General features: G+C 25.5%; 2 protein-coding genes across 2 annotated transcripts in view; both read right to left on the bottom strand.

The window, feature by feature from the left end:
- Positions 1-1,043, bottom strand: part of LOC117167281 (mini-chromosome maintenance complex-binding protein) — a 39,196-nt gene extending 38,153 nt beyond the window's left edge. The window contains exon 1 of the mRNA XM_033352098.1: positions 872-1,043. The gene's annotated coding sequence lies outside the window, so the exon portion shown is untranslated. The remainder of the gene's footprint in view (positions 1-871) is intronic.
- Positions 1,044-4,373: 3,330 nt separating this feature from the next.
- LOC117167578 (putative sodium-coupled neutral amino acid transporter 10) lies at positions 4,374-22,190 on the bottom strand. Its single transcript, XM_033352620.1, has 6 exons — positions 21,188-22,190; positions 16,861-17,131; positions 13,547-13,683; positions 13,242-13,469; positions 12,955-13,162; positions 4,374-6,170 (listed from the first exon to the last, which is right to left on the bottom strand). The coding sequence occupies exons 1-6, from the start codon at positions 21,668-21,670 to the stop codon at positions 4,669-4,671; spliced, it is 2,829 nt and encodes a 942-aa protein (XP_033208511.1). The 5' UTR covers positions 21,671-22,190; the 3' UTR covers positions 4,374-4,668.
- Positions 22,191-22,540: the final 350 nt, after the last annotated feature.

Below are 22,540 nucleotides of genomic sequence, written 5' to 3'. Positions count from 1 at the left end.
AACGATGTTTTTACTTTGATAAGTAATAATACTGATGCCATAAAAGGCTCTTAACTTTTGGTATAATTCTATTTTTTGTCCAAAATGTTTCTCACAGATTATTTCTCAAATAAAAATTCTTTTCACCGGTAAAAATTTAAAAAAAAAACGTTTTTGATGTGAATGAAAAATTTAATATCTTCTGTCTAATTAAAAACATTTATCTATTGTATTTTTTAAATTTTACTTTTGAATTTTTAAGTTAGTTGTACCAAAAATTAGATATCTGAAAAAAATAGTTTTTTTTTTATGATTTAAAACAATATTTTTTGGATGCACAAATTTTAAAACTTAAAAATAAAACATTTCTTTTAATAATGATTTTTACAACTTTTTTTTTTAAATACAGCCAATCTTTAAAAAAGGTTTGAATTTTAATGAATGAATGACTTATTTTTTCGGGGAAAACTTTCTCTACGATTTTACTGTTTGTAATTTTGAAAGTATATGTTTCCTTAGCTGCAATCGGTATAAATATATGAAAATCTGACCACGATTTACAAGTTTATAGTTGGATTGGTTATTTGGATTAAAGTTTTGAAAATAAAATTTATTATATACTTGAAGAAAAAAAATGCTATCGTAGATTCCAAACCAATCAAATATAAAGTTTTAATTTCGAAAATTACGTATATCTTTCGTAGACGATACCTAACCTATAAACAGAGTGCGCCAAATATATATTTTTTATTGGGAACTTCTGTTTCTGTCTTGTAACGTGTAACTTTATTTCAGAAATCATTTAGCCAAAAAGTCTATTCGAAAAATGGGAAATGTACATTCCACAATATTCTTAATTTAATAACAACAAAAAAATTCAAGATTCACTTACCCTTTTTTGTGCTCAATGTGAAACATAGATTAAAATTTTGTTTATTTATAAAAATCGCATAAAAAGTGCTAACTTATATTAAAATATATACCATTAAAGGAAAAAATTATAAATCCAGAACGGCATCACGTTTTTGTTACATTACAATATTACATTCCATAACATAACTTTTTACTCCACTTCCATGACTTCCATGATGTACGCAAAACGCGGGAAGAGAGGGAAATAATCAGTTTTGCCAACGTACATTTTTCTTCACCGAATTCTTGGAATTTTGGTGCTACTGTCAAAGAAAAAAAAGCGCGGAAAATGAATGCACGTTCTGTGCATTTTAAAATGTTCCGAAATTTTGAAAGCTTAATTGAAATAGTAATTATTCAATGTTTTGAAAGTTCAATTTTTAAATGATTATACATGTTCTATATTTTTCTCTTACGCTCGCCTTTAAGTATAAAACCAACTTTATATATAAGAAATCAACAATGTTAATTTTCGTCAATAGTGTTGAAAAGTTCCCTGAATTGAAAAAAATGCCCTGATATTTCCAAATTTTTCCAGATATAATAAAGTGTTCACTGTACGTAATTTTTAGTTACCAGAAATGTTTTGCTAGTTATTGCTAGTAGAATTATGCATGTTGTCCGAGAACTTCATTTTTAAATTTCTTTGATTTTTGCTTTACTAACTTTTTATTTTCCTTGATCATTAATATTCAAATACCAGCATTTTAATCATGTAATGCTTTAAAAATAGAATTTTGTATAAACGGGATAAAACAATATTTCAGAAAAAAAAATGTAAATTGATTAATTTACTTCAAACAAAAAAATGTCTTTTCTAATATAAAAGAAGTTTTTAAAACATAATTAAATTTTTAAAAAATAATTAAATTTGTAACACAATAGTTGAAAAAAAGTGTTGAACCAACAAGACAAATTTTCAAGAAATAAAGATTTTTCACTCAAGAAATAAATAAAAGTTTCACTAAGTTGTTGAACCTTTACGCAAAAAGACGAATTTTCTTTAAAAAATTCAATTTTCAAAAAAGAAATATGAGTTTTCAGCAAAAAAAAAAAATAATCTTTCACGAAACAGTTGCATTCGTAGCCTACAAAAATAAAATTTCAAACCAAGAAAATTTTCGTTTATACCAAACAAGGAGAATTTTCAACTAAAAAAAAATATATTCTTAAAAAATGGAAAAGTTACATTTTCAGTTAAAAAATCAATTTTCAACAAAATAGATGAACTTTCCATCGGAGAGATGGATTTTGAACTAAAAATATAAATCTGCAAAAAAAATATTTTTTAATAAAGTGATTCAACCAAATATTTCAAACAAAATAGGTGAATACTCAAGAAAAAAAAGAATGATTTTTAACCAACAATTTAAAGTTTCAAACAATACTACTGAAATTTCTACTAAAACAGATGAGTTTTTAAATAACAAAGATAACATTTTTTCAAACAGTTCATTTTTTATTAAAAAAGATTTCGGTTGAATTTTCAATACAAAACAACTAATTTTTTCAATCTAAGAAAGAAAATTTTTTTAGTAAAATCGATGAATTTGTAATAAAAAACGACAACATTTTCTCTTCAAGTTAAATTTTCATCCAGAAAAGATTTCAGTTAATTTTTCAACAAAAAATATAAATTTTAAAGAAAAAGTAAATTTCTTACGAAATATTTCAACTTTCAACAAAACTGTGAAATGTTCAATAAAAAAAAGATGACTTTTTAACTAAACAGTTTTTAATTTTCAACCAAATAGTTGCATTGTCATCCAAAAAAGAGGACATTTTTCTTAAAACAGATGTATTTTTAATTTAAACAAAAAGTATATTTTCTACCAAATAGATAAATTTTCAACAAAACAACAGAATTTTAAACCAAAAACTATGACTTTTAAACAAAATTCTTGAATTTTCACGGAAAAAGTAAAATTTTTATCCAAAAAAGACGTTATTTCTGCTGAAGCAGGTGAATTTTACAAATGAAAAAACAAACTTTCAAGTAAGTGCTTAATTTTCAACCGAACATATCGATTACACAAATAAATCAGCCGAGTTTTTTGACAAAATACTTGAATTTTCAATTAAATAAGCGAATTCAATTAATTAAGTGTCGACCAAAAAGATGAATAAGAAGATTAATTTCTACCAAAATGACGAATTTTGAACAAAATACTTGTATTTTCAACTAAAAATTTATTTCCAAGCAAAGGAGATGAATTTTATGTCCAAAAAGACAAATGAAAAAAAAGTTACATTTTCAAACAAAGTGATGAATTTTCAACAAAGAAGATTAATTTTCTACCGAAAAGATCGAATTTTCAACAAAATACACGAATTTTTAACCAAATATTAGACTTTTCGACTAAAAAATATTATTTTCTACTAAAAATTGAATGAAAAATTAGTTTCAAAGAAAAGATATAATTTTTTAACAAAACAGTATAATATAATAATATAAAGATACTTTGACAAATTAAAATCCCTGAATTAAAAAAAAATCCCTGACATGTCCAGGTTTTTCCAGATAAATTGAAATTTATTGGCAATTCCAAGTTTTCTAGGTATTTCAGATAGGGACTTATATTACAAGTTAAATTTTGAAAAAAAAACAGCACTTTTGAATAAAATGTTTGGATTTTCAGCGAAACAGTTGAATTTTTAGCCAAGAAAGACTGTTAAATCAGTTTAATTTTAAAATAAAAAAAATTTCAACCGAACAGTTGCTTTTTTATTCAAGAAAGATAAAATTTCTTCTAAAACGGATGAATTAAAAAAAAAAAACGTTAAAAACCAATACTTACATTTTCTTCTTAAATATTCTAGTTTACTTTCCAACACCCAAATAAGAATGGTAAAAAATAAGTCAATTTTCTGATAAAAAGTCGAATTTTCTACCAAAAAGTATGACTTTTTAACAAGATTGTTAAATTTTCAACCAAACAGTTGCATTTTTGTGCAAGGAAAATGGAAATTCTACTGAAACAGGTGAATTTTAAAACCAAAAAGACAAATTTTCAAAAAAGAGTTGAATTTTTATCCAGATTTGAATTGACTTTTCAACACAAAAATACAAGTTTTAAACAAAAAGTAAACTTTTAAAAAAATTAGTTGAATTTTCAACAAAACATTTGCTTTTTTATCCAAGAAAGATGCAATATTTTTACAAAAAAAGGATGAACTTTTAAATCAGATACAAATTTTCAGAGAAAAAAAAACAATTTTCATCTAAAGCAGATTTCAGTTAACTACTCGGCAAAAAAATATGTATTTTGAAAAAGAGTTGAATCTTTAAACCAATAAGTCGAATTTTTAACAAAACATTTTAATTTGCATCGAAAAAGAATCCCTTTTTAAGAAAATCTTTAAATTTTCAACCAAATAATAAAGTATATGATTAAAAAGATAATCTTCAGGAGAATGTTTTTGCAAATTTACCATTGTAATCTTACCAATAAATTATTTTGAGAAATTAAGATTCATATACATTTAAAAATATAATATATATTCTTCATATTTTCATTATGCACATATTATTTTTCACACAATAAACAATAACAAAAAATAATTATGATCTTGTATCCAATCTAACCGATGCAACAATAATCCTCTTGGACCACTCTTTTCTTTTAATCACTAATATTAACATTCACATTCATAAAACACACTCTCTGGATTATAATCCAGAATATTATCATAACAAGTCAAATTGCACTGACATCCATAAATACATTTATAGACAAAATAATTATCTCAAATTATTTTTTATTTCGACCCTTTCATCTACAATCCCCCGTCTTCACCTGGTTTTAGAGCCTTTAAATCCCTCTTTTTAAGTTGCACCACATCTCCATTTACTGCCAAATTCTGATCAATAGAAATCTTGTCAGTAAAGCTTTGTTGCGACAGATAAGCATTCGTCCTGATAAGCAAATCCGCGGCATCTTCTTTCTTCACAGGCTGTTTTTCAACAGACAATTTCTCATTAGACAAATCATCATCTCTTTTCACACAAATTTCGCGAGTACCGTCAGATTTAATATTTTCTACCTTAACCTCCGTATCCTTAAACTCAACTTGGACCTCCACTTCTCTTTTCTCCCTCTCATTATTTTGCAAAATATCTCTGCGAACCGCTGAAAAGTCTCCCTTACTTTCGTTAATCAATCGCCCCGAGTCATTATAATTTTTCGTCTGATTGCTCATTTTCAAGGCGATTGGTAACGAAAATTCCTGCAGCCTATTTGTCTCCTTGTCTTCATTCAATGTCACTTTTTTCAACACAGATTCGTTTTTCTGTAAATTTTTTTCTTGATTTGAACCAGTTTCTTCAACCTCTTTCTTATTCGTCAAAGCCTCCAGAATATGATCAGATGCTTTTTCGCCAACTTGACCATTTTCTAAAGTTTTTACACCTTCCTTTGCAGAATCATTAACAATTATGGTTTTCAAAGGCTCTTGCACATCTTTAACCGAGTTTTCGGGTCTAGATTCTTTTTGCGGTTCACTATCTTTTTTCTCTTCAGCATTTAAATTCCTGGTTTTCGTATCCAGTATCTCAAGTTCCGGTTTTATTTTCGCGGGTTCTTTTTCCTCTTGATGGTCCAATTGATTTCCCTTCTTCCCTATATTATTTTTCTTGTTTATGATTAAATTTGGTTCTACATGAGATTCAATCTTTACACTTTTATCTTCATTTTTTCCCTCCACTTGGCCACTCTTTTTACTTAATTCTGCGCCCTTTGCGAGGCGTTCTTCCTGCTCCTTTTTAAACTCCATTCGCTGCTCTTTAATGTCTTTCAGCAACTCTCTCTGCTCCTGAAGCATTTCTAACTGCTCCATCTTATGCCTCTCGAGAGTCTTTTTGAGTTCCTCATGCCTTTGAGCGACTTCCAATTGCGCCAATTCACCATCCGCTGCCAATTCCGAATCTTCCTTTTTGATCGCATCAGAGTGAATTAGGTCTGCTTTTTTAGGCGAATCAACTATTTTATCTTGCTCTTCCATCGGCTTGACCTTCTCTTCCACCTTGGGAATTGCCGGATCATTTTTCTTGCCATTATCCTCTGCTTTGGGCTCAACCTTCGACTCCTTCATGGAATCACCAACTATGTCACTATTCTTCTCCAGGATTTTCTTCGGCTCTGGAGCAACGCTAACGACTACGTTATCAGGTTTTGGCGGTTTCAAAACGGTCCTTTGGTTCCCTTCAACCGGCAGGACTGGAACTGGAAGTTCCTCTGGACGATTAACAGGAATTTTAAAATCTGGAATCACTGGTGTATCTAAAACGAAGAAAAAATTAATTTAAATTTATTAAAAATTTAACAAGTTCATTTTTACACTATATCAAGGGGTTGATCCCTAGGGTGGAGCGCGCGACGGTTGAATCTCGCGCTTCGCGCTCGGATATTCATCCTTTGTATTTGGAATTCTTGAAAAAAAAAACTTTATCAAAAAGATCTCTTTTAGATGGCAGTATTTATATGCGTCTTCATGTTCTAAATTTTCTACTCAATTAAGTATTGTCAAAGATTAGGTTTCTCAAAGCTCTGTATGCTTTGAGGTACGTACACATTCTCATCGTGACACTCACGCTGCGCGCTCGATATCCGACCGATATTTGTAAACAGGTTTTGTTAAATCTTTTTTTTTTCTCGTAAATTTCGTCGCTTTTCCACACATTTTTTATTATTTTTTTTCCAATGTTATTTTTCACGAATAAAACAAAAAGTACGCGTCCTATCAAGAAGTGATCCTTAACGAAATTGTAGATCTTTTTTAGGATAACAATTTTTGTTAATTTATCTTTTTTCGTATTCTACATAGTTTGTCCACAAAATGGAATTTTTTATTTTTCATTGTTTTTTGTGCAATAAAAATTTGAATTTTTGATTTTTGAAGAAAATCCCAAAATTTGTTATGATGATCTTGTAGGGCTTTCAAAAATAAATGTTTTTCTTTTCTTGACTTTTTTTCATATCGTGCGTTTTTTGGCTTGAAATTTTGATTTTCGGTTGATTAAAAAAATTTTGAAAACGCTATATCTCTGAGAATTTTCATTTTATCGAAAAAAGTCATAAGGATAAATTGTTTATTCTTTTTAATACTATACATATCCGTGCATAGAATTTTCAAATTCAGAAAAAAGTGGTCTCAAAAATTTTCAAAATGCGCTCACTTTTTGAATTTTTATCCAAAATAGCTGGTTCACGAACTCGTCCTTTCTTTTGGGACCTAAAATAAGTGTGCCAAAGATGGCTTTGATTTGCTCATTTTTTCGAGAGTTATCGTGTTTACGGACGCCCGAACGAACAGACAGACAAACGTCATCGTGAAAACCTGATTTTCGGATTCAGGAGGTCTCGAAACGTGGAGAACCGTTGAAAAAGTGTGATGTCAAATTTCCGACAATTTTAGAATTGTCGGAATTGAGAAAGTATTAGTACTTTCTCAATCATAAATGATAAGAATGTAATAAAAAAAATTCCCTATTTTTTCATTTTAACAGATGCTGGTTTTGACTTGAAGTTTCCCATGTAAAATGCATGGGAAAAAATCACTTTTTTGAGTTTTTAAAATAATTGTTTAGGGTTTGAAAAAATATGATTAGAAAGTATGGGTGCCTGTAGAGAATTATCTAAAGAAGCATTTCATGTATCAGCAATGTAAGTTTGACACTCCTAACACACCCTCACGAGTACCTGAAAACTACCCTTAAAACCAAAAATGTAAATTCTTGAAGAAATCGACCTTTTGAAAACAGTGATCTCGTCTTTTCTAACTAAATATTATTAATATTGGTATACTTGAGAATTTAGTATCAGAATGGTTGATTAATTTTTTATTCTTTAATCAAATGTAATTTGTTTAAACAATTTTTTTCGAAAATTCGTTTTTTCCTTAAAAGTTATTACTATTGATCCAGTGGAATATTTATCAACATAAATTCATTAATTTTTTATTGTTTAAACAAATGGAATTTGTTTGAATAATTTTTTTAAATAAAAATTATTAATATTTCTTCAGTGGAATATTTATCAACATTATTTGATTAATTTTATTTTTAAAAACATTTTTGTAATAAAAATTAGTACTTAAATATTACTGATAAATTAATTATTAATCAGTATTTAATTATTAATGATAAATATTCCACTACACCCACAGTAATAATTTTTATTTAAAAAAATTCGAAAGGAAATTATTTAAACATTCAATTTGTTTAAATAAATGAGCTGATGTCATACATCTTCCACTAGAACTATAATAATCATTTTTAAGGAAAAAATGAATTTTCAAAAAAAAAATTTAAACAACTTCAGTTTGTTTAAACAATTAAAAATTAAGGCACTAATGTTATTACATATTTTAGTAGACTAATAGTAATAATTTTTTTAAAATTGCAAAAATAATTATTTAAACAATTTCCATTTGTTTAATAATTTAAAATTAATTAACCAATAATAATCAATATTCCACTAGACCAATATTTATAATTTTAAGTAAAAAAATACAAGAATGCCGTACTAAAAAGGTCGATTTCATGAAGAATTGACATTTTTGGTTTTAAGGGTAGTTTTCAGGTACTCGTGGGGGTGTGTAGGGGTGTCAAACTCATATGTCTGATACATGAAGTTCTTCGTTGGATAGTTCGGGGACATAAGTTACTATGTTTATTCGTAAGTCTAAAGTTTTCGGCCAAAAATATTGTGTAGTTTGAAAGTAACGCTCGGTAGAATTGTAACAAACATAACCCTGAAATATAGACACACGTTTTTAGTCAAATCAAAATTTTTTGGAATAACCCACAAAAAAGTGTGCAGGGACGTCCATTAGCATGTTCGGTATCATTTCCCAATTTTTTAGACAAAACATTTATTATTCTAGAAAAAATTCCGGGGAACCTAACACTGATAAAATCGATACTAATTCCTAAGCGTCATGGAAATTAATCAAATTCAGCAAAATTAAATTTTTTGAATTAACCCACAAAAAAGTGTGCAGGGACGTTCGTTAGCATGTTCGCTATCATTTCCCAAATTTTTAAGATAAAATATTTATTATTCTAGAAAAAAACAGGGGAACCTATAACTGGTAAAATCGATCATTTTCTAAGTATCACATACCCTTAAAATCTTTGCAAAATTTTAAACATCATTTCTGAAATATTTTGAAATTTCTTATATTTTGGAATCTTGGAAATCTTTGTAAAATTATCTGAAATATGTGAAATCTTTGTGAAATAATTTTGAAATCTTAGTCATCTTGCTGAAATCTTTGTCAAATCTTGTTCAAGTATGAGGAATATTGGTGAAATCTTTTAAATTTTTGCGATGTCTTTTAAATCTTTTTTTTGGTTTATTTTGGAAACTTTGACATCTTTGTGAAATTATACAAACTCTTTGCAATATGTGTGAAATCATATAAAATTTTTAAAATATTGATGAAATCTTTGTGAAATCTGTAAAATATTTGTGAAATTGTTTAAAATCTTTGGAAAATTTTATTCGTCTTTTTTGAAATCTTTTTTATGTTTGGAATCTTTGAAATCATTTGAAATCTTGTTGAAATATTTGTGAAATCTTTGATATGTTTGGAATCTTTGAAATCATTTGAAATATTTATGAAATCTTTGAAAGCTTTGAGAAATCTTACTAAATCTTTTATATGTTTCGAAATCTTTGGAATACTTTTGAAATCTTTGCAATATTTTGTTAATCTGTTTGGCAATATTAAAAATCTTTGATATATTTTAGAATCTTCTAAAACTTCGTGAAATCGTATGAAATCTTCGTAACGTTTGTGAAATAATTGTGAAATCATGAAGCCTTGATCAAATCTTTGCGAAATTGTTCAAGCTTTCTGAAATCTTTTATATTTTTTGGAATCTTTGAAGTCTTTGTGAAATAATTTTAAATCTTTTAAATCTTTCTGAAATTTTTATATGTTTTGGAATCTTTGAAAACTTGGTGAAATCATTTGAAATCTTTGTGAAATCTTATCAATCTTTTTTATATTTTGGAATCTTAAATATCTTTGTAAAATAATATGAAATCTTTGTGAAATCATATACAATTTCTAAAATATTGATGAAATCTTTGTGAAATCTGTCAAATATTTGTAAAATTGTTTTCAATCTTTGGAAAATTTTATTCATCTCTTTTAAATCTTTTAAACAATTTGAAATCTTGTTGAAATATTTGTGAAATCTTTGAAATCTTTGAGAAATCTTACCAAATCTTTCATATATTTCGGAATCTTTGAAATATTTCTGAAATCTTTGCAATATTTTGTTAAACTGTTTGCAATTATTTGAAATCTTTGATATATTTTGTAATCTTTGAAAACTTTGTGAAATCATATGAAATCTTTATGAATTGTGCGTAAAATCTGTGAAATATTTGTGAAATTGTTTTGATTATTGACAAACTTTTTTAAAATCTTAAATTATTTTAAACGTGTGACAAGTTTTTCAATCTTTGAAATCATTGGGAAATAATCAAATATTTGAAACAATTGTGAAATCATGAAATCTTAGCAAAATTGTTAAAGCTTTCTGAAATCTTTTATATTTTTTGGAATCTTTGAAATCTTTGTGAAATAATTTTAAATCTTTCTGAAATTTTTATATGTTTTGGAATCTTTCAAAACTTAGTAAAATCTGTGAAATCTTTGAAAAGACTTTGTAATATATTTGTGAAATCATTTGAAATCTTTCTTAAATCTTCCTTAGATTTTGGGACCTTTGATATCTGCTTGAAGTTATATGAAATATTTTGTGAAATCTGTAAAATATTTGTGAAATTCGTTAAAATCTTTGATATGTTTTGAATCTTTGAAACCATTTGAAATCGTGTTGAAATATTTGTGAAATCTTTGAAAGCTTTAAGAAATTTTTCAAAATCTTTTATATTTTTTGAAATCTTTGTGAAATAATTTTTAATCTTTTAAATCTTTTTTATGAAATATTTGATAAGACTTTGTGATATATTTGTGAAATCATTTGAAATCTTTCTTAAATCTTCCTTAGATTTTGGGACCTTTGATATCTGCTTGAAGTTATATGAAATATTTTGTGAAATCTGTAAAATATTTGTGAAATTCGTTAAAATCTTTGATATGTTTTGAATCTTTGAAACCATTTGAAATCGTGTTGAAATCATTGTGAAATCTTTGCGAAATTGTTCAAGATTTCTGAAATCTTTTATATTTTTTGAAACCTTTGTGAAATAATTTTTAATCTTTTAAATCTTTCTTATGAAATATTTGATATGTTTTGGAATCTTTGATATCTTTGTAAAATAATATCAAATCTTTGTGAAATCTGTCAAATATGTGTGAAATTGTTTTCAATCTTTGGACAATTTTATTCAACTTTTTTGAAATCTTTGATATGTTTGGAATCTTTTAAACAATTTGAAATCTTGTTAAAATATTTGTGAAATCTTTGAGAAATATTACTAATTTTTTTTTAGTTTCGGAATCTTTGAAATATTTGTAAAATCTTTGCCATATTTTGTTAATCTGTTTGCAATTATTTCAAACCTTAGAAAACTTTGTGAAATTGTATGAAATCTTTGTAAGATATGTGAAATCTTTATTAAATCGTTTTGATTCTTTACATTGAAAAAAATTATTTAATTGTTTTAATCGTTTAACATGTTTTCCCATCTTTGAAATCATTGAGAAATAATGAAATATTTGAAATCATGAAATCTTTGCGAAATTATTCAAGCTTTCTGAAATCATTTATATTTTTTGGAATCGTTGAAATCTTTGTGAAATAATTTTAAATATTTTTAATTTTTCTGAAATTTTTTATATGTTTTGGAATCTTTGAAAATTCGGTGAAATCTTTGCAAAGACTTTGTGGAATATTTGTGAAATCATTTGAACTTTTCTAAATCTTTTTTATATTTTGGAATCTTTGATATCTTTGTGAAATAATATGAAATCTTTGTGAAATCTGTGAAATACCTGTGAAATTGTTTTAAATCTTTGGAAAATTTTATCCTTATTTTTTTAAAATCTTTCATGTTTTCAAATCTTTGTGAAAGTCTTCCAATATTTTCTTAGTCTGGAATTGTTTCAAATCTTTGATATGCTTTGAAATCCGTAAAAAGTTTGTGAAATCATATGAAAACTGAAATTTTTATGAAATATTTGTGAAATCATTTAAATTCTTTAAAACTGTTAAAAAATTTTTCTCAAATTGCTTCAAACGTTTCATATGTTTTGTAATCTTTGTGAAATCTGCGAAATTTTTCAAGCTTTTTGAAAACTTTTATATGTTTTGAAATCTTTGAGATTTTTGTGGGACCATATGAAATCTTTGTAATGTTGGTAAAAAATGTATCAAATCTCTGTGAAGTCTTAGAAATATCAATGAAATCTGTGAAATATTTATGAGATCGTTTTAAATCTTTGCAACATTTTTTATATTTTTCTGAAATATTTCGAAATTTTTATTGTTTTTGAATCTTTGAAATCGTTGTGAAATCTCTTATATCTTCCAGAAATATTTTGAAATCTTTGATGTTTTAGAATCTTTTAAATATGAGCCAAATCTTAGAAATCTTAATAAAATCTTAGAAATCCTAGTCAAATCTTTGTGAAATCATATGAAATCTTGGTGAAATATTTGTCAAATCTGTGAAATATTTGTGAAGTATTTAAAAGCTATACGAAATCTTTCTAAATCCTTACACATTTCAGAATCTTTGAAATCTGTATATATATACATACTTTTAAATATTTGCAAAATTAAAAAAATATTTTTTAAATTATTTTGAAATTTTTAATTTGTTAAAATCTTGGATATCTTCGTAAAATCAAATGAAATCTTTATAAAATCTTTTTGGAATCTTTTATATGTTTTTTTAAACTTTGAAATATTTGTGAAATCTCTGAAATATTGATGAAACCTTTATAAAACCATTTTAAATCTCTGTAAAACCTTTATATCTTTGCCAAATTTTCGAAACCTTTTGAAATCTTAAAATCTGTTGCAGAATTGAAGGTCGTGTAGTCAACCCCTCAAACGATGATAATTTCGAATTAACTTACCTTTATTGCTTCTAGGAATATCAGGATTCTTAGGGATATCCTGAATCAAAGGAATGTTATCTTTCACTGAATTAAATGGCAGATTATTAATTTTATTGAGAGATTTGTCTGTCATGATGGCACCTCGCGGATCGCTTGGTTCCTCCATTGCAAATAAATTTACATATGTACCCAGAATCATTATTGAAACGCCAACAAAAACAATACCCTGAAATAAGAAAATACAATAATCAATTTTAGCTCTAAACCGAATGAAATTTAATTTAAAAAAATTGAGATTAACGAACCTTAGCCAGTAATCTTTCATTCGTATTTTTACTGCTTATTGATATGAAAAATGCTGCCGGAAATATGAGACAAATCATAACTCCAATTGTGGCTCCTACAATCCCGAGTACGAATTCTATGTTCGGTATCAGTATTCCAAGAATCAATGAAAATGTCACAATAACGAAAGTCAGGAATCTAAATCTCGTTTCTGGCATGTAATTGCTCGTAGATTCGTGAATATAAGCCTAGAAACGAATATTGAGTCATTTTTTAAATCGATTTGAGAATTATCTTGATTATTTTCCAGTAATAAAGTCCTTACCCTGCGAAAAAGGAGAGAATTTAAACTCGCTCGACAGGGGAAAATGACTAGTGGAAAACTAAAGGCCACTGAGAAGACGAAACATAGTTTTATGACTTCGGATGAAGGACTACGTTCAAAACTCATCAAGATATTCCCTAAAAGAAAAAAAGTACTCTCTAATTAACTGCAAAACATTCATTATTTCAGAAATAGGATTTCAGGGTGGCCGCAAAACTTTTTTTTTTTTATTTTCCTGACTTTTTCCTGATTAGTTTTGCTTTTTCATGTACATTAATATTTAAAGAAAAAACTCTAATCTTGTAACATTTTTAATATAGAATCGTTTATAAAAGGAATGAAATAATTATACAATTAAATTAAATTTATCAATTTTTAATTTATCATTTTTCGGACTGCCGCAGCTTAATTTACTTTCAACAAGTAAAAAAGCGACCTATTTAAGCAGAACCAAAAGTTACCAAAAGTGACTAATTTACAATCCAAAAAATGACTTAAATAATACCACTAAATGTTCTTTTGAATTTACAAGAATTCAAAATAATTCGATTGATAAGGATTTCACGTGAATTTGAATGAATCCAGGATAAATTCATAAGGCTTTCAAACAATTTAAGTTCATTACAAAATAATTCAAATGAATTGGAATTTTTTTTAATCCAAATAACTACATTGATTTCTGTACAAATTTATTTAGACGAATTTAAGGAAAATGAGAAGAATTCTATGAAATTCATAAAAATGTATGATGAATTAGAAAAATAAAGTCAATTGAAAACCATTCACAAATACGCCAAAATTCATTGAATTCATTAAGATTGAAATTAGTTCAGAAAAATCTAAAAGAATTCAAAAGAAGTTGATCAAATGACTAAAAATTCAAGATGAGTTTAAAATACTTTAGGATGAATTAAAAAAAATTCAAACGGTCCACTGGATTGAGTAAAATTAAGAGAATTTGGAAGAATTAAAGTAAATTCATATTATTTAATAGAATTACAAACACTCAAATCAATAAAAAAGAATTAAAGCCAGATTAATAAGGAATCCAGGTAAATTACATAAAAATTCGAATGAATTGCAAAAGATATTTGAAAAATTCTTTATATCTTTGAAATCCAAAGAAATCTCTCACTTCTTGTGAATAAATTCTTTGAAATCCAATAAAACATGATGATCATTGAAAACCTCAGAAATTTCAAAATATCGTAAATGATTTTAAATCCCTTGAAATTTTTCAAAATTATTGAAAATTCCTTTAACTTTTTTAAATACCCGAAAATCCTTTCAAATTATTGAAATCTTTTGAGAAATCTTTGGAATTTTTTAAAATACCCGAAAACATTTCAAATTATTTGAAATCCTTTGAAATCACTTGGAATTTTTTTAAGTTCTTGAAAAATGCCTTGCATATGGATCCTTTTAAAATATCGTAAAATATGTAAAATCTTTTCAAATATTTTGAAATTTATCGAAATTTGTTAAAGCTCTTGAAAAGTCCTTGCATGTTTTTAAAATACCTTAAAATCCTTTGAAATCATTTCAAATTATTGAAATATATCGAAAATAACACAAATTCGCCATTTTTATTGCGCGAACCAGAATTCAAAATTCACAAACTTTTTTATTATTGAAAATTCGTTTTTAATTTATTGAAAATTAATTTGTTAACTAAATATTGAGTCACTCCATTTTTTGTTAAAAAAAAAGATCTTTTATAGTTGAAAATTCATTTACTTCGTTGAAAAATTGTTTTTAATGGAGAAAATTAATCCTCTTGTTGAAAAATTAATGTTTTTAATTCCAAACTTTTTTTGTATATTTAACTTTTTTGTTGAAAATTCGTTTTTAAATAATAAATAAATTATTTTAATAAATTTTTAACTAAAAATGTAACTACTCCAGTTGTGTTCAAAAATTCAACTAGTTTGTTGAAAAATAATTAATTTGATTAAAAGTTTAACTGTCCTGATAAAAAACGTTTTTTTTGTTTGTTGAAAATTAATTTTTCTCAACTGAAAATATACACATTCCATTTTTAGTTAAAAATTGATCTTTTTTTAGCCGAAAATTCATATTTTTTTGGTAAAAACCCCAACTATTTTATTCACATTTTTTTATTGGGGATTCATTTTTATAGTTTAAAGTTTATCAATTTGATAAAAAATTTGAATATTTTGTTGAAAATTCATATTTGTGTTAAAACATCAGTCTTCTTTATGAAAAATTAATCTTTTTAATTCAAAAATTTTTTTGTGAAAATTGTACTATTTTGTTGAAAATTAATGTTTAATTGATTGAAAATTAGTTTTGTAACTAAAAATTTAAATACTCAATTTTTGGCTAAAATTTTATCCCTTTAAGTTGAAAATTTATGTATTTTGTTGACAATTAATTTCTTTGGTTAAAAATTTAACTATTTTGTTGAAACTTCGTTTTTTGTTGTTTACAGATGATTTAGTTTCAAGTGGATCAATTTGATTAAAAATTGAACTATTTTGTTGAAAAATCATATTTAGTAAGAAAATATTAATCTTCTTTATGAAAAACTAATCTTTTTAATTCAAAAACTTTTTTGTGAAAATTGTACTATTTTGTTGAAAATTAATGTTTAATTGATTGAAAATTAGTTTTGTAAGTAAAAATTTAACTACTCATTTTTTGACTAAAATTATATCCCTTTTAAGTTGAAAATTTATGTATTTTGTAGAAAATTAATTTCTTTGGTTAAAAATGTAACTATTTCATTGAAACTTCGTTTTTTGTCGTTGTTTAAAAATGATTTAGTTTAAAGTTGATCAATTTGATTCAAAATGTAACTGTTTTGTTGAAACTTTATTTTTCAAGGTTAAAAATATAAATATAGCTATTCAATTCTGGTTTAATTTTTTTTTAATTGAAATTTTTTATATTTTGGTTGTATATTCATTTTTTTGGGTTAAAGATTCCTCATTTTGGTTGAAAATTAATTTCTTCGTTCAAAAATATAATTTTATACTGTGTAATGAAAATTCTTGAATTTTGTTTTTAAAAATCATCTTTTTTGGTAGATAATTAATCTAATTTGTTTGGTACACAAATTTGAACTGAAAGAAAAGTTGATAACGGACAGAGAAAACTAAAAATTGGTAAGGATTTTTTGTCGGAGAATTCTGAAAATGGCATTTTGTAGAAATCCTGTTTTTTAAACAACGCGTCTTAAGTTAAATCGTATAAATTAGTGGTAGGAGGGGCGAGAATTTGGATAATGTCCTGATTTTGAGATCAAGCCACCTGGTCACCCTAATTATTATAAATAAGAATTTTGAATATACCTGTAAATGTTTGTGTGCAACAAGCAATATAACCAAATAATCCTACGGACACATAAACTGCTGTACATATATTCAAAGCGCCTCTCACAATTTCGTTCATCTTCTCCAAAGACACGTTTGGAACAGATTCATATATTTCAAACAATTGTGTCTGGCAAAATAAAGCCATGGCAAAAATTGGAAGGCACTGCAAAATCCCAGCGGGTCTCCAAAAATTTACGTGTTCGTACCAATCGCCGGCAAAGATATGTTGAGTTGATTCTCCTATCACCTATTTTCAAATAATTATTACAAAATTCTTATTTTTCAACAAACCTGATGAAAAAAATGTTTAAAAAAAAGTACAAAAAATTAAAACCACTTTTACGGGAATCTACAAATAAATGCAATAAATTACAACAAAAATTACAGGAAAGTCCAATTTGTTTCTATTATTAGGACGATTTTTGTACTATTTTGTTGTATTTTATAATAATGTTAATCTCCTACAAAAATCTACAGGTTTTGCAGCCAAAAAGTTGTTGCTTTTCGACCTAGGATAACAAATATTTAGAATATTGCAATAAGATAGTTTTAAATTAAGATGTATACATAATAGCGATTACAAAAAAGCTTCTATATTAAGTTTTAAAGGAATGGTAGAATATTAAAAGACAATAATGAATAATCGTCAATAAATTAAAATAAATTGAACACGTTCATTGAAATTAAAATATTAGGACTCTTGAAGTAAAAATGTTTTCATTTAAAGTTATAAATACTTAACTGCAAATTAAAACACTCAAAGTGGAATAATTTTGAATTTAAGGCTTTTAAAATTAAAGCTTTAAAGTTTTTTAATTGAAGTGCGGAATAATTTATGCGTATAAAAATGAAGCTTTCAATTGAAAATTTTACCATTAAAAGCTGCTTAACTGTAAAATTTAAATTTTTCAGCTTTCATACAATTAAAAAATGGATAAAAAATTATATTATTTTAATCAATTTTAGGCTGGAAACATTAACTTATACATCAAAATATGTTTTGAAATATTTTAAAATATTTTCTTAACAAATTGCTTAAAAAAAATCATTTAACAATTTTTCAGAAATCTTATGAAATATTTGCTATTATATTGAAACTCGAATATTTCCTACAATTTCCTTAAAATCCTGCAAGATTTAAAAAAAAACGCCTAAAATCTTCCAGGCTCTTATTTGAAAATTCTATAAATCTTTGTAAATATTCTTTTGAAATTAATTTTTTAACAAATAAATCATTTTTAGCTTTTCTCGGAATTTTGATAAAAAATTTTATTCTTTTGAAACCTTTCAACAATATTAGAAGGCTTCTAAATTTAGTGTTCAAAATCTAAATTTTCTTATAAATATTTGAAAATCTTTTCAACTTTAAAATTATTTTTCATTCTTTTCAAAGCTTCTAAATATATCTTAATCTTCCTTGAACTCCTCCCAAATTCTCTCTAATCGTTAATTTTTCAAAATAAAAAATCATACAAAATTTTCTCAGCAGTCTGAAGAACATTTTTTTCTGTTTGAAAATTGTTCTTTTGTAGTTGAAAATGCATGCATTGTGTTAAAAATGTGTCTTTATGGTAAAATATTAATCTTCTTAGTTAAAAATTTATCTCTTTGAATAAAACTTTTTTTTTATTTATATCTTTTGTTGAAAATTTATGTATTTTGTTAATTTTTTAAAGAAAATTAATCCTTTTGGTTGAAAGTTTATCTTTCAGTTCAAAAATTCAACTAGTTGGTTCAACATTAATTTTTTATTGGGGATTTATCATTATAGTAGAAAAGTCATCAATTTGATTAAAAATTGAACTATTTTGTTAATAAAAATTAATTTTTTAAATTGAAAATATAGGTTTTCCATTTTTTGTTGAAAATTTATCTTTTGCGTTTTAAATTCATATAATTTGTTGAAAATTCGTCTTTTTTGCAGAAAATTAATGTTTATGGTTGAAAATTCATCTTTTTGTTCCAAAATTGAACTTTTTGGTTTAAAATTCATTATCTTTTATTAAGGATTCATCATTACAGTTGAATATTTATCAATTTATGTCGAAATTGGACTATTCGGTTAAAAAAAGAGTAATTTGTAGTACAATATAAATATTCTTAATGAAAAAATGCATCTTTTCAAATTAAAAACATTTTTGTCTAAATTTTACTATTTTGTTCAAAATTTGTTTTTAATTGGTAGACAATTAATGCTGTAACTAAAAATTTAGCTCGTCAGTTTTTGGGTGAAAGTGTATTTTTTTTAATGAAAATTTATGTCTTTTGTTGAAAGTTAATTAATTTGGTTAAAAATAAAACTTTTTTGTTGAAAATCCATTTTTTTATTAAGGATTCATCATTACAGTTGAAAATTTATCATTTTTCGTCGAAATAGGACTATTTGGTTGAAAATTAGTAATTTGTAGTACAATATAAATCTTCTTAATGAAAAAATGCATCTTTTCAAATTAAGAACTTTTTTTACTAAGTTTTACTATTTTGTTCAAAATTTGTTTTTAATTGGTAGACAATTAATGCTGTAACTAAAAATTTAACTCGTTAGTTTTTGGATGAAAGTGAATTTTTTTAATTGAAAACTTATGTCTTTTGTTATACCGCTTTTTTTGTGTTAAAAAATTTTTTACTGTAAAAAATTTGCGATTATTTACTATTTAAGATTATTTACTATTCACCACAAAAATACATACATCTCAAAATATAACTATTCAATTTTTGGTTAACAATTTGCTGTTATCTTTGTGGTTGTAAATTCATATTTTTTTATCAAAAATTAAACTATTTGGCTCAAATTCTTTTTTTTTAGGATTCACCATTATAGTTTAAAATTAATTAATTTGCTTAAACACTTAACTATTTTGTTATATTTTTATAAAAATGCATCATTTTAATCATTTTTAAGCTAGACATTTTAATTTATACATAAAAATTTGTTTTAAGAACTTTTTAAATATGCTCTTGAAAATCTGTTTAAAGAAAATCATTTTAATCTTGAAACTCGAATTTTTCCAGAATTTTTCGAAAATCCTGCAAAATTAAAAAAATTGCCTTAAAATCTTTCAGATTCTGTTTTAAAAATCTTTTTAAATATAATTTTTGAATTAATTTTTCAGCAATACATTATTTTTATTTTTTCTAGAAATTTCAATAACAACTTTTTATTCTTTTGAAGCATTTCAAAATTCTTAATAGACTTCTAAATTTTTTTCAAAATCTTCAAAAATCTACATTTTGTTTCAAAACTTATATATGTATATATATATATATATATATCTTAAACTTGCTCGTATTTTTTAAAAATTATTCATTCTTAATTATTAAACCAATTTTTATCTTTTTAAATATTCTCTGAAAATTATTTTTGCAAAATAGAAAATCATTTAAAATTTTCCCAGCAACCTTATGACATTTTTTTATTGTCATGAAACCTTTCAACTTCCTTAAAAAGGTTTAAAAATTTTATTTGAAATTCTACAAAATTCTGAATTAGGTGCGTTTCTAACAATTGGTATAATTATAATTTAATATTATTAACCACCACTAATGTCTCCGTCACTGAATGTTAATATCTTGCAAAATGAACTTATTCACATATTTAAATAATTATTTTTATATTAAAATGCATTTCACTGCCTCAATTAATGAACATAAAATTAGTTTGAAAAATAAATAAAATCTCTGATTCAAAATTACGTTTGATAGCTGTGGATTTCTAGGTAAAATTGTAATGTAAATAAATGTTGCATTAATAAAATTGCTGCTTGATTTGTGATAGCAAAATTTCTTGGGAAAAGTTTTCAAAACTACAGTTTTTTGTAGAAACTTATATCTTATATACCCTAAAAAAATGACCAGTAAGTTACTCGAATCCTTCATGCGGATTCCAAGCGTTTTCCTTGTAAAAATTAATTTTTTTTAACTTAAATTTGTACATTTCTACAATAAATTATCAATATTTACAACATAATTTTAAGCAAATTTTCCACACTTTTCAACTTTGGCGAAATAATGCATTTTTTTGTGAAAATGTGTAAATTTTTACAAGTAAAAAAAAATATTGATAAAATGTTACAGAAATTTTTGAATTGTAGAAACTTTTACTTTATTGTTGATTTTTTATTTTTATAGAAGAAAATACAGGGCAAAATTAGCTATTTGTTTTGTTTGTTAAATTTGGCACATTTTTTTACAAAAAAGTACATGTTTTCAGAAAAAAATTACAGTTGTACAAAATGTTCTACTTTATTGTGAAATTTTTTCCACCATGAAATAAGCAGAATAAATATTTAAAAAATTCAATTACCTTCAATACAAGGCATATATAAAATCCAATAGTTGCAGTAGAAATGGTAGCAAGACTGTCAATATTTCTCAGTAGTCCAAGTGGCAAAACAATTAAAATTGCAGTAAAAATGAGTAAACTCGTCCTGATATCTTCTGAATTTTTGTTTATCACTTTCCCGATAATTTCAGGACCCAAGTCCCCGACGACCACGAAAAATGCAATGCAGGTCCCCAAAAGAAATCCAATAATGAATAACTCGACGAAAAATTTTCCCATGTGACCGAAAGCGTGAAAAGCAAGGAATTCAAAATTTCTACGCCGTGACATCACAGCGGATTTAACGAGAAAATGACAGGCAAGCCGGGAAAGCATGCTGCTCAATAAGAGTAAAATTATAGCCAAAAAAATACCACACTGCTTGAAGCAAAAGGGCATTGCTAAAACGCTTACACCGATAACTCCATTAGCGAGAGTCATCACGTGTGACAGGTGGGAACTCATTGTTATTTTCGTAATTGTAAATCAGTCTTATAATATGGGAAGTATCCAGACGGAATAAAAATCTCCTTTTCTTTGATAAATTTAGCAATTCTACTAAGAAATGTTCATAAAGTCCATAAAATGATGAGAGTTTAGAAGGAAGTATCTTGCGATCAGTCTTGAAAAAATGTTCCTCATTTCGGCACTTCAAGTTTCTACTCCGAAAATAAAGCCAACGTCGAAAACTTGATGATAATATTTCAGTTGCTACTTGTTAAGTTCTAGAGATGTAGGCCAATTATAGCCTTTTTTGTTACAAATATCCTTTTTTGACTTTTGTGATGGAAGTGAGGTTAGGAATACAAAACTCTTGATTAACTTAGTTCTTACTTATATAAAACGTTCCAGGCGCAGATTTGATGAAAAATTGTCATTTTCCAATGATTCGCGTTATAAAATATCCGTCACATTCATTTATAATCACGCATAGATAGTTAAAATATGGTCGCTTCAAAAACATTGCGAGTCCTTGTCAACTTTGTCAACAAATCTAAACGTTTTCCAGATGACAGATGTGCGTCTGTCTTCTGCTGTCCATTCAGGATTGGTCAACTAAAAACCGACCAATGAAAAAAGTAAAAAAACACGTCATATAAACAACAAAATATTCAAATTTTTTTAGTCATGATTTTAAAAATGATTTTGTTTATTCATTTTGAACATTTTGAGCTTTAGACAAATCATTTAAAACCAAATTCCTGGGCGTATAATGAAATATTATATACAATCATCACATATATTTAATGAAATCTCAGAAATTTATAAATTAATTAATTTATTAATAATTTTAATATGTACTTTATTTATTCACTATTTTTCAATGATTTTTTA

Source organism: Belonocnema kinseyi, chromosome 2 (genome assembly GCF_010883055.1).
Source record: "Belonocnema kinseyi isolate 2016_QV_RU_SX_M_011 chromosome 2, B_treatae_v1, whole genome shotgun sequence".
NCBI classification, from domain to species: domain Eukaryota; kingdom Metazoa; phylum Arthropoda; class Insecta; order Hymenoptera; family Cynipidae; genus Belonocnema; species Belonocnema kinseyi.
This window is presented reverse-complemented; position numbering and strand designations above follow the sequence as displayed.

Coding starts and splice junctions, on each gene's coding strand:
- LOC117167578 (XM_033352620.1), bottom strand. CDS start 21,670: ATGAGTTCCCACCTGTCACACGTGATGACTCTCGCTAATGGAGTTATC. Junction 17,132..21,187: donor ATATATGCCTTGTATTGAAG/GTAATTGAATTT, acceptor ATTTGAAAATAG/GTGATAGGAGAATCAACTCA. Junction 13,163..13,241: donor ATGAAAGATTACTGGCTAAG/GTTCGTTAATCT, acceptor TTCTTATTTCAG/GGTATTGTTTTTGTTGGCGT.